We start from the raw sequence: 12,827 nt of genomic DNA, 5'->3' as shown, positions 1-12,827 counted from the left end.
CTGGGAATTTGACAGTGATCTAGTGTTTATATGGAGTATTTTTCTTCTATTACCTAAAAAGAATAAGAGAGGTTACTTTGTAATACGATGCCCAGGTTTACTTGAAGACTTCTTTTACTTTTACATCAGAGTATTTTTAGTACATAGCACCACAGTGGGGTTCTGCTAATAAAAAAAGTGTTAAAAGGACACAAACCCTTTCATGCCAGTATGTTGATGTTATAAAAACTAACGCATTTTTCACTAATGTGTTCTGGGATAATTATGGCTTGCCCACTGGATTGCAGGAGGGCTGCTAAATCATTACATGAAATGTATGTCTGACCTCCTTTTATTTATTGTTTCAGTGAATCCTAACACTGTTCGTAAACTAAGGGATGTCAAGTTGCCATTTTTAATTTTTATTTTGGTGTCTGAAGGCAAACTAGGTTTGCATGGTTAGACTATACAATAATTCATCCCGTCCCTCCCTCTGCTTTCCCCCTCATCCTGTTCCGAGTCATGCAGTGGCTTTGCAAGGGTTAGTCAAATTAAGCTGGTTTCACAAAGATTACAAGGTGGGGCTGGCACGACGGCGGGATCCTAGAAGTGTAGCACGCTAATGGATTGATCCTCGGGCAGGTACTGGCCAACAGATTCTCATCAGCTTTGGAACCAGCCCCAGCAAACGTTCCCTTTCTCAGCTGACTGGTAGACGCAGATGCTGCCGGGGAAGGAGTATCCTGGGAAGAGATGGGAAATAGTCACAGCTGGGGCGAGAGTAAGGGGTCATAAGAGACCTGAAAGTTGGAGTTGGGATCATTCTGTGAAGATAGATAGGATTCACGTTGGTGTTTTTGTTTGTTTTGTTTTTTTTTTTTTTAAATAAAATATTAATAATAATTAAAAAATCATTTCACCTGTTTATTAAATGACTGACTTGTCTTTTAATGGAAGAACAAATGACAGAAGAGAAAAAATACTAGCATTTTGTTTATAAACTAGATGGAAATTTTTTGCTCCTTTTTCCCTTAGGATTCAAATTCAACTGCTGCATAAAATGTTTCCTGTTTTAATTAAGAGGCGTTGCTGGCCAGTTGAAGTATTTAGCTTGTGTTGCTCTGTTGCAGCTGGAAGGTCACAACGAGCCAGTGATGCTGCAGGTATTCGTGGGCAACGACTCCGGGCGAGTGAAGCCCCACGGGTTCTACCAGGCCTGCAGAGTTACTGGGAGAAACACTACTCCCTGTAAAGAAGTGGACATAGAGGGAACTACTGTTATTGAGGTCGGACTGGACCCAAGCAACAATATGACACTTGCGTGAGTAGCTTTTTTTTTTTTTCCCCCCAAAATATTTTCATTTATTAGCTTGTTTTCAGAAACTGATTTTTCTTTTTTGATTGGATTGGTTGGCAGTTAAAAATCTGAACATCTTGGCACACACCAGGCACTTAGTGAAGCTACATGCATAAGAAAAACTTCTAAATCACATTCTGAGTTTGTGGTTGTGGTGCTTAATGCTTAATCTGGTCTTTCCTAACACTTTAGGAAAAGTTACATCAGTTAACTTTGTTACATTAGTTTCATGTTCTGTATATGAACACGAACAATAATGTGCATATTCAAGCATTATGTCAGCAATAAACTGGTCACTGTTTCTGTTAGTTGTCTTTTAACAAGTACAGAGTTGCTAATCAGAAGAGGGAAGGAGAATATTGGGATCTTGAGGTCCCTTTAGGCCCAGAAGGCTGGGAGTTGAGGATAGTGAGGCTGAACTCTGGCGTTTCTCCTCTCTTCCTTCGCTTGTTCCGTTTCTGCCATTTCCACCAGATAGTCCTTTGTCATGGAAGCCTCCAGCTTTGCTGTCTTGACAGAGCTCGTCTGGTCAAGTATGGGCAACGCTTTGGAGGCACTTTGCAGATGCGTGGAGGCAGTGCATGGCCACTGCTGAGAAGGGATGCGCTCTGTCTGGTGGCAGTAATTAACTGCAGCAGATTGCTGAGCACGTGGCCTCATCTGCCGGTGTGGTTTAGTTGTCCCAAGAAACTTTAGGTAGAAGCTTTTCACATATATCTTAATATATAGGAAGGGAGTGATCTGTCAAAGTATTCTTTTCAGTAGGACGTTTTTTAATGGGCATGTGCTTGAAAGCTGCCACTCGTTACTTAGAAGCTTGTTTTGTTTCAAGAGAAGAAATGTTTCTTCGATTTACAGTGTCCACTTCTCAAGCAGGATAATACAGTTTGCTAATAGGCTGAATCAGTTTGATTTTTTTAATATAAAATATATTCTCATGATAAGTTTGGAAACTTGCCTCTTAGAGAGTAATTTTATAATTGTCCTCAAGTATTAACGTAAAGCCATACAAATACAGAGATACTAGAAAGATGAATTTGAAATTATCTAGGAAGAGAAGTTTTGCCTAGGCTATTTTCACAGAAGAGATCTTGATGTCTCAAAAGAAATTTTCCTAGTATTTCCGTGATGTTGTAGCAGCTCTCTATTGATGGTAATGCCAGTGCCACCTTCCGAATCACGCTCTCCCCTCCTCTCTGCTCCCTAGCTGTTTCTTTTTGGCCCTGATGCAGCACAAAAATTTGTTCTGCTCAAGTTTAGATATCAGACGGTCCCTGTACTTCTTGGATATAGGGCCTAAGATCCTGGTAAATTTACAATACTACTCTTCTTAACACATCAGGCTGTGCTTGGGATTTTTTTGTTCGCTTGGTTTTTTTCTTGAAATCATTTTGCATCTAGCATGTCTCTCTGCAAGTTAGCCCTGCATCACTCTCGCCCTGGGCCCGTATACATTTCCCGTAGGACCACAGTTACGCTATGACGTATCTATCACTTCCAAGTTCCACTGAGCATAAAAAAAATATGACTACAGTAAGTTTTCTTCCACTAGTGCTTGAAGTGAATGCAGAATATTTCGTAGTAACGGTTCTGCATTACAAACCCAGACCTAGCTCCAGGAGTGGAAGAATGAAGATCCGTGATTCTCAATGGAATGCTTACCAGAATTACTTTGTTACGCTGCGTTTCCTGTTTTATTCATGCTGTTTCATGTTCCTTCCTCCCATGATTCGTCATCCACACTATGTAGGCATGAATTGAAAACCAGGCTATACAATGAGAAGGGTCATACAGAGATTTCATGTAAATAAAAAAAATAAATCTAATAATATTTCAGTAATTACTTAAAGAGTTTTGACTTTGTGGCATGTGTAACTAGCTGAAAGATTATTAAAGGTGATGAACTTCCTAAACTCCGTTAAACTCTCCACTGTTTTGTGTTGTTAGGGTTGATTGCGTGGGAATACTGAAGCTGAGAAACGCTGATGTTGAAGCTAGGATAGGGATTGCTGGTTCCAAGAAAAAAAGCACACGTGCTAGGCTGGTATTTCGTGTTAACATCACTCGCAAAGATGGTTCAACTTTGACTCTTCAGACACCTTCTTCCCCAATTTTGTGCAGTAAGTATTGAAATTTAAAGCTGGTATGAGAGAACTCTGGGTTTTAGTGTGATTGCCGTAAAGTGCCTTGGAGGGGTGGAGGAAAAACCCTCATGTTAATCTGTGATTATTTCAGAATTGCTATGGCTAAGATCGCAGGGATTGATTTTTATTTGGAGTGTGGGTTAGTGAAATGACTGACCAGTATTTATTAAATGAATTTTTGCCTTTTAAAGGGTCAGAATTTTTGTCATGATTGCTTTGAACTTATTGTATGACTTTTTTGATACAGGTTTTAATTTCTTCTGTGTCGTCACATTCATCTGTCAGCTTTCAGTGATAGAAGGGACTTCTAGTAAGTTAGTAAGCATGGCTCTTCGCCGTCGTGGTAGTTCGTTGGGCCAGAGGCTGAATCTGTTCTGGTTCAGTGCAAGAATGGAACTTTGCATAGCTGTTTATTTAAAATGCTCTGCTTAGCACTGAGCACAGATGGCCGCATTGACTGCTTAGGCTGTACTGAACTACAGGGAGAATGAAATCAGAGGAGGCTGCAGTGCATCGGGGCTGCCTGTGTGTATACCATCCGCAGTGACTTCCAGTTACAGGGAATTCTGCTCGTCTGCCAAAGAGAAGAGATAGGGAAACGTGTTTAATACAGCTGTTGATGGGATTATTGATACTTCGTGAGGAACAAGATGATAGGAAAGCTTTTTCTCCATGCGTGGAACATAGTATGATTACGCAAGCTCCTGTGCGTTTGTGTTGAGCTCTTGCCATTGTATAAAAAGAAGTTATTGTTTTTAGGTTTTTTCTTTTTTCTAAACACTGTCAGTACCTATTGTGTCAGGGCTCCTATTCAACTCGTCAGAAACGGCAGCTTTGTTGCCAGTGAAAGAACAGATTGGAAGAGGAGGTAATTAAAAACATGTGAGATTCCACATCAGATAGCACCATGCGATTCCAGTGCTGCAGGCAGCAGGTGATGGGGCAGATGTGCCACGGAGCCCGTCTCTCCTCCCACTTTTCTGCTCTCGCAGAGAATCCCTCTGTGAGACCTGGGGAGAGCAGGAACTCCGCAGAAACCCTCAAAAGGCTGATAACCAAAGATGTGTCACCGCCGATGCACGGGAGGACTCTCCTCTCCTCAGCTGTCTTCTGTGCTGGAGGCAGCGCTTTGATGTTTGGGGTGCTCTTCCAGGAAGATCTGCTTGAGGCGTTGCCTTCTGTCTTTTTTCTTCCTCCTGACCCTTTTTGGCTAAATCAATCTTTTTCCAGTGGTGGAATTCTCAGGATTAGGCATTTATGTTGTTGGAAAATAGATAAGTATTTTTGCTAGAAATATGGTTGTCTCTGTAGTGCCATTCCAGTCAGTATAGCATTGTAGTATCTGATATTAATTTTCATATTTAAGAAAACAAATAATTCTATAATATCTCCAAAAGCTATTTCTGTATACATTTTGTTTGTATCATTAACTTACTGATTAAAGATAAAATTATTTAAATCATAGCAGAAATGGAAATCATGGTGTTTTCTTAAACACATAACAATCCAAAACTTGCTATTGTAAGTAGACGCTGAGAGTCTGACATGTTTTAGGGACTGATTTTAAAATAGGTCTAGATTCTAAAAAAGCCGTATTTGTTGCACTTCCTGCTTAGCTTGTTGGTAAGGCAATTCCAGGGTTGATTTATGAGGGTCCCTTATAGTCTTCATTCTCCGTTTGTTGAATGCCTCCGCTTATATCTGTAACATTAGTAGCTATGTTTTGAGATACGGGCAGTGAATAAAAAGCAGAATATAGAATAGAGGAGTTTGGGCTGGAAGGGACCTTTAAAAGGCCACCTAGTCCAACCCCCTGCCATGAGCAGGGACTTCTTCAACTAGATCCGGTTGCGCAGAGCCCCGTCCAGCCTGGCCTTGAGTGTTTCCAGGGATGGGGCATCTCCCACCTCCCTGGGCAACCTGGGCCAGGGTTTCAATGTATGTTCCAGTGTTCCAGTATATCGGAATGATGACATGCTAAGGGACGTGAGAAGAAAAGGAAGAAGGAAAGAAGGAAATAAAAGTAGTCCTTCCGTAAATAAAGTTCTAAAAATAAATACAGTGAAGAGTAATTTGGTTTAGTTTTTAGCAAGCTGGGTTTTGGTGAGTTGATAAGAAAGTCTTCCTAATTGTGTAAATTGCTAAGAGATTCCTAGCAATTTTATAGCATCTCCATTGCTGGAAGTCTAAAACAAAGAAACAAAATGCTCTGTTTAGACTCGTGTCTTTGAGGAATGATGTGGGTAAAACTGATCATGATGGAAAGGTTGGGAGGGGAATTTTTGAGGTTCTTTCCAGACTTGTTTTTCTGGATTCTCTTTTCTGCGGTCTTAACTTTCTCTGAAGTTACAGTGACTTGCAGTAGACCTCAGCCAACCCAGTAATGCTGGTACATATATACTGGCTGGTCAACATGGCATAGAATTTTTAAGTTATTTGTTTATATAAATCATCTCCTCCAGCACATTACATCTGGTTTGTTTGGTACATACATTACATTACAGATGTGTACTCTACCTTCTCATAACAGGGTTTACATTTTCACTCACCGGAGCCCGTTTTGTTGTGTTTTATAACTAACATTGTTGTCAAAGTTTCAGTAGTGTTCCTGAAACCACAGGAGAGACATTAAGTAGATGCAGGCTCTTTAGTGGAGGTGTACGATTTAAATAGGCTTTGATAACTTGTTAGCGAACCGAAATCCAGTTACTCTTTTCAGACGTTCATGTGCCTTGAGCATATTTAGTAGTTGCGTAATGGTTGCCTAGGAACCCACTGCAACAGTTGTAGAAAAATCCTTTCTGAAAGGTCATTAAATAATTTGGAGTGTTACAGTATGTATGTTGTTCTACGTAGTAAGCCCAGAGAATACTGTTATTAAACGCTACAAGTGAGCCACGTCAGTGCAACGCGCAAGGACAAGCTCATGCCACTAGGATTTTATGGTGAATAGAAAAGGTGTTTGAGAAACCTTTGTTGGAAACTGGAATTATTTTATATCGTATTAAATGTGACAAACTCAAAAGACATTATTTTAAAATGTATGTGTGTATGTATTTATATTGTCTGTGGGAATCATTTTCATTTAACACGTATGGTCTTAGTTGATTTATGGTCTAAGAAGCATAGAAATAGTTTGCAGCAAAGACAATTTGCAATAATGTTATTTAAATCGTCATCTGAACCAGTGGCTGAGAGGCAGAGGTTTCCAGGGTGTGTATCTGGAAGCCACGGTCTTCTTTGCTAGTTTATAGGATATAAATTGCTATAATCCCCAACTACAGAGAGGCCATTCCTGGAAGGATTTGTATTCGCTGGTGTATATGGGTATAGAAAGGCATAGAAATGGGTATATGGGTATAGAAAGTTGGAAGGGACCTTAAAGATCATCTAGTTGCAACCCCCCAGCCATGGGCAGGGGCACCTCCCCCTAGACCAGGCTGCTCAAAAGCCCTGCGTTAGTTCTTGCACCAGCCAGAAAGCTACATCATGTAAAAAAAACTGTGAAAAAACAGGTAATATGGGAATTACTACTTCTACCCTTTTGCATAGCAGACCAAAATAAGCTTCATAAAAACGTCCTTTTAGCTTAAGGATGGATTTGAAGTGTGCTTCAGCTGTATCTAAGGGCTGATGCATCTGTTTATCGCGCTCTGTGCCAGGAAATTACAGAACCAAATTTTCTTCTCTCCTGAACAGCTCTTGAGCTTTAGCTCAGACACTGAAAGTTTTGTTTTGAAGATTTAATAAATGCAGGAGAAAAGGGAAAATATTACTGAATCATTTACCTAAGTGTGATTTTTATGAGGTCATTGCATTTAGTGAGGAAATAATAGAAACAGTTACCTTCTGAAAAGTTTTGTCATGAATGATAGAATAAAGAAAGAAGATCAGGAATTATTTTGTTCTTTCCTTTATAATCATAGGATGGTTTGGGTTGGAAGGGATCTTAAAGATCCTCTAATTCCAACCCAAAGGCTTTTCGTTTTAGATGTTGATATCTTCTTGATTTCAAACTATGTGTTTTTTCAATTGCAGCTCAACCAGCAGGAGTTCCGGAGATCCTAAAGAAAAGTCTGCACAGTTGTTCGGTGAAGGGCGAAGAGGAGGTTTTTCTGATTGGCAAGAACTTTCTAAAGGGAACAAAAGTGATTTTCCAAGAGAACGTTTCTGGTTAGTGTGAAAGCAATAATGGCTTGGGGTGCTGAAGAGAACGTATTTGGGTTTAGGTTGGTTGATAAGGTTTCGTTGTAGAGAACAAACAGGGAAGCAGAATCAAAGGCACTAAAATAAATTGCTTTATTGCTTTATATGGATGTGCGATAAATTATGCTTTTTAACTTCCATCTAGATGAGAATTCTTGGAAGGCAGAAGCCGAAATAGACATGGAATTATTTCATCAGGTACTTCTGTATTTTTATTATTATTACCAAAAAAAGACTCGGACTCTGTTTCCAAAGAAAAATCGAATAAGCCTTTCCCTCTTCCTGTGCATTTCTAGAAATAATATTCCTTCAAGTAAGTTCTTTAGTGAGTCTGGTAGAATATCATTGTTTTGGGTTTACACAAGTATAATTGTTCAATTTCTAATTGAGAACTTAGATGCCATGGTAGGTGCATGGTATCTGACCTTGGTGAGCAAGTCTTTGCCCTTGCATACACTGTAATTAAAAGCCCTAATACAGTTTTCCAGTAGCTTTCCTAAGGACACGTTAGATTACAACTGAGTGGAAGAATATGATGTCTGTCGTCTATGCCATAGTCTTTATACTTGGCTGAATTTCTGTTCCGCTTTGAAATGTTGTCCAAAATATTTGTTTTTTATTTTTGACACAACTAAGTGTCTTTAAGGACTGCTGGACTGAAACTAGAGAAGTTTAGATGTAGGTGATGTCTGACAAACGTCATCTTGCTCCCACCTCTGAAGGCAGTATTCCATCATGCACTGGGAGAAATGGTTTCTCACTTCTAGCGGGATAGACAGTTGGGGAGTAGACAGATCGCTCGCCGCAAATACTGTTGATAAATGATTGCAAGCCTATTTTTTGATGTCTGCTCAGTCTTAAATCTGCTTAAGTGTAACATGAAACTGCATCCTCCTCCTGTGCACACTGAATACGAAGATCTGATTCAGCGGAACAGTGAAGCCTCTGAGTCCAGCAGCATTTGATGGCAAACTGACTGCAGTTTAGTAAGGCTTGTTAGGCATAAGCTTATGTTTAAAGTACTGGACTTTATATGTCTTTCCTTTCTTCGCCTTCAATCAAAGCTGTCAGTTGCCAGTGAGCATCATTTAGGCAGATTACTCAAATCTCTCTTCTAGCACAGTGTAGTTGCTGAAATTATGTTTACTCAGCGTCTTTGCTTTTTATGGTATTTTATCAGTCTGTTTCTTTCTTTTGATGGATGTAAATACAAATAAGATCAGTAGTAATGAAGTAAGGTTTCTAATATTTATTATTATTATTATTATTATTACTATTTTGTATTGCAGAATCACCTTATTGTGAAGGTGCCACCATATCATGACCAGCAAATAACCTCAGCTGTTTCTGTGGGAATATATGTGGTGACCAATGCTGGAAGATCGCACGATGTGCAACCATTTACGTACACTCCAGATACATGTAAGTAAAATAGAGAACTGAGGGGAGGAATGGACAGTTTTACCTGCTAAGCATCCCATTTCTGTTTTCATAATATTTAGTCCGTACAGCAGAAATGTTAAATAATGTGCACCTTTTCAAACTCCTCTTGCTGGTGAGGTTTGCTGTGTTAAATGATAAAATCTAAAGGCTTGGGTTTTCTCATTTATGTGGCAAGAAGCTCAAATTTCAGCTTCATGTAGACAGCTGTTCTTATAAAATAGCATCCATTTCTAGTATAATTTGTCTAAAATCTAGTTTAAATCTAGTTTAAAATGAAGCTGAGCAGGAAAAAAAGTAGACATACTGCATAGAGCGCACCAAATATAATCAAAAAATAGCATCAAGCTTTATCCTAAGGAATGTTGACGTTTGACCATATAATGTATTTTTATTTATCTATATTACAATACACAGTGCAGTTGCTGACTGGCTCTTTTATTTCTGGAAGTGGAAATGGTATTGTGGGCACTCTGATCAGTGGTGCATTCACAGACACAAACAACGTTTATGTACAATTCAGAATGTTTCTCTGGGTTTCAAAGAACCTTAATTTCTTTAAGTAACTGTTTTGGTTTGCTTTGGTTTTTTGCTTGCTTGTTGTTTTAACATAAGGAAGTTTTCAATGTGTTTTGTCTCAACAGCTGGTACTCTGAATGTTAAAGTGAAGAAGGAAATCTCCAGCCCAGCCCAACATTGTTCTTTTGAAGAGGCTATAAAAGGTACTAAATTGATTCTTATCATTGCTGTTAATAATTTAACTATAAATTCCTACCCAAATTTGGAGTTATGAATCAGACATCCTGTGACGATAAGTCTGTGCTTATAAAATCTGCCTTATTCTTACAGTGAGGTTTCTTTTCTGATTCTGAATATTTTACTGTCTTAACTGTAGTCCGTTAAGTATATTTTCACGTGAGCTAGTCTAGAACAAAAACTTCGCAAAAAAAAATAAATAGTCTGTTCTCATGCCTCAGGCCCTGCAGTCTAATCTTCATTTAATATGCTTGCAAGGGAAGAAGAAAGAGAAAGAAGCCTAAGATGGCAGTTAATACAGATGATTTAGAAACTGTGTAGTGTTAATTTCAGCAAAAACACACATAAAGGTGGTGGTGGGGTCAGAACTGAGTACTGAAAAACACGAAGGTGCCAACTCGGTATTTTTCAGAAGCTTCCAGTGGTTTTATGAGACTGCTTTCAGGGGGTCTAGTTAAGAATGCTAATTCCGGCAGTTTCAGCTTCTTCTGGCAGTTTCAACTTATTCCCTTCAGTGAGGTGTTTTGGGTTTGGGGTTTTTTTCTGACCATTCTGCCCACGCAAACTTTGTCGCTTTGTTCTGGGGGTCCAAGTTCTAAGTATGCCTGGTTTTCAAGTGTGAAGTGAATTGATCCTTCCGATATTGAAATGAAGTAGAGGAAGGAAATGTTTTGTAGTTGATTGTTAAAACTATGGTAGTGTACAAAGCTTAATGGAAATTTCCATAGCTGGCGCTGGAGAAAGCAGGTTGAAAGGTAAGCAAATTAACAATGTGATCACAAGTTTGATAGGAATCCATAGCTTCAGGTTAAAATCGTGAAGCTCGTGTTTGAAGTTAATAGCTTGGTCTTGGCAGGGGATATATTTACAAGTTGACTTTACAACTTGTTAGGGAGGATAATACAAGATATGATGAGTTTAAACCTGCAGAGAATATTTGGGGGAGAAATATGCAAAAATCTTTAGGGCAATGAAACAAGCTGATAAAAGGACTGGTAAGACTTCTAGTAGCAAGGTTAAAAAGATGAGGAAAATAATAACTGATGCATCAGGCCAAGCCTGGCATCCATGTAGTCTCGTTGGAGTTCCCTTAACTAAGGGAACGTACCAACTGGTTCAGGAGAACATCTGCTGTGCATAAGAAAACAATGTGCTACTTCTGTGGCTTTATGTCCTCCATTTAATTTATGCGATAAGTCTTAATTTACGTTCTCGTGTGGCGTTTCTGCTAGCCGGCTCTTTTTTGACAGTTTATTCCCGTACCTATTCTACTCTGGGTTGATCATGAACCAGAGGTCAGGCAATTTTGTCTGCGTTACGTACTTTGTCTCTGCGTATGTCCCAGCCCGTCCTTCCTCGTGGTTCTGAGATGACAAAGACCAGGTGGGGATCCAGTGGGCTGCCGCTTCCTTCCTGCTTCCTTTCACGGGGAGCAAAATCCTAGAATTCATAATTTCTTCAGTGCCATCGTTTCCAGCAGCCCTGGCCAAATAGAGTAAGCGGTTGTTGCCAGGGTCACGTACAGTTATGTACTGAGCCACAGGGCCTCTCTCTTCCTATCACAGGCAATTTGAATCTTTGTCTCGCGTTATCTGTGAATATTCCTTAAAATAATTCCTACTGCAACATCTGCATATGTAAAAAACCAAAACGTGGCTTCCCAAAGCCATTGCAGGTGCTTAGCTGTAACATTTCAAGAGACTGCAGATTTGACGGACCTCAATGACAAGTTACATTTCAAGACAAGAAATTTAAAATTCTAAGCTGTTCTCTAAAACTTGGGGAAGATGGAGGTACAGGGACAACCACGCAGTCCAGGTCTTTGCCTTCTAGCATTGAAGTGGTGCTGGAGCATTGGTTTTAAGTGGTTAATGATGGTTTCAGTTTCCGGCTTTGGGAGAAAAGGGAAAAAGGGTATGTATGCCTTGATAAGATGGTAACTACTCAGAAGTTCTAAACTTCAGTGTATTACAAAAACATAGTAAAAGACCAAACCCAACCATGTTTCTCTGCTTTTGAAACTTCTTTTTCATTATTAATCTCAGGGTGTTTTTTATTCTTCCAACCAAATATGTCACTATGAACGAACATACCATTGCTACAACGCAATCCGTATGCCATTGGGATTTTTTTAAATGACTTAATTTTTTTTTTGGTTGTTCCCAGTGAACACAACACGATTAAACACATAGAAGAGAAAAGTGTTTAAATTGTGACTTACGGTATAGAGAAATACCGACTGCTGTCCTTAAATGCACTGTGTGACTAGCTGTCCTGAAATAGATGTATTTTAGAGTAGTCGCACTCAAATCGCGTTCCCTGCCAGCAGCACAGCCCCACGCGGCAGGTCGCGGGGCTCCTGGAGCCACCCCAAACCTGTGCGTTCAAAGAAGGAGGGAAAGAGTTTATTTGGGTATATTGACAACTGTTGCCATACTGACGGCTGAGGGTTTATTGCTGAAGACAGAAAATAACATTTCAGGAGGGTGTGTTTGGTTTTGCATAGAATAACACACAAGGACCGTTACTGAGGACATGGCATACTGTTGATAGAAATTGCAGAAATTTTACTGCCATGTTATTGCAAGATCTAAATGTGTTTAAAACATGGAGATCCGTTGCTTTATGTTGAAGATTAAGTCTTTAATTTACTTAAAAGTACTTACAGAACTATATTTTTTACAGGCTTTCCCATTGGTTTGTTTTAAGCTCCAATTTCAGCAGTATTTGAAATCAAGAAATTTAATTTTATTTACAGCAAAGAGCTCAGATAGCTTATGTAATATTTTTTATGTGGTTCAGGACAAATATAAAACTAAAAAGATCTAATTCATTTTAAGAAGCCACCTTCCTACTTAGAAAAAAATAGAAAATTAGAGACTGCAAAGGCAAAATAACTTGTTCTTCCTACAGAGCTGGTATGCAGATTTATCAAGTTCTTACTA

At 39.3% G+C, this 12,827-nt stretch overlaps 1 protein-coding gene across 3 annotated transcripts in view; it reads left to right on the top strand.

Moving 5' to 3' along the window:
* NFAT5 (nuclear factor of activated T cells 5) overlaps window positions 1–12,827 on the top strand; it is a 68,939-nt gene that overhangs the window by 48,816 nt on the left and 7,296 nt on the right. For all 3 annotated transcript variants that reach the window (XM_074582609.1, XM_074582607.1, XM_074582608.1), the window contains exons 5-10: window positions 1,110–1,300; window positions 3,284–3,456; window positions 7,519–7,653; window positions 7,832–7,884; window positions 8,976–9,108; window positions 9,771–9,848. In XM_074582609.1, the coding sequence (XP_074438710.1) occupies window positions 1,110–1,300; window positions 3,284–3,456; window positions 7,519–7,653; window positions 7,832–7,884; window positions 8,976–9,108; window positions 9,771–9,848 (763 nt within the window). The remainder of the gene's footprint in view (window positions 1–1,109; window positions 1,301–3,283; window positions 3,457–7,518; window positions 7,654–7,831; window positions 7,885–8,975; window positions 9,109–9,770; window positions 9,849–12,827) is intronic.

Source organism: Larus michahellis, chromosome 4 (assembly GCF_964199755.1).
Source record: "Larus michahellis chromosome 4, bLarMic1.1, whole genome shotgun sequence".
In the NCBI taxonomy this organism is placed as follows: Eukaryota; Metazoa; Chordata; class Aves; order Charadriiformes; family Laridae; genus Larus; species Larus michahellis.
This window is presented reverse-complemented; position numbering and strand designations above follow the sequence as displayed.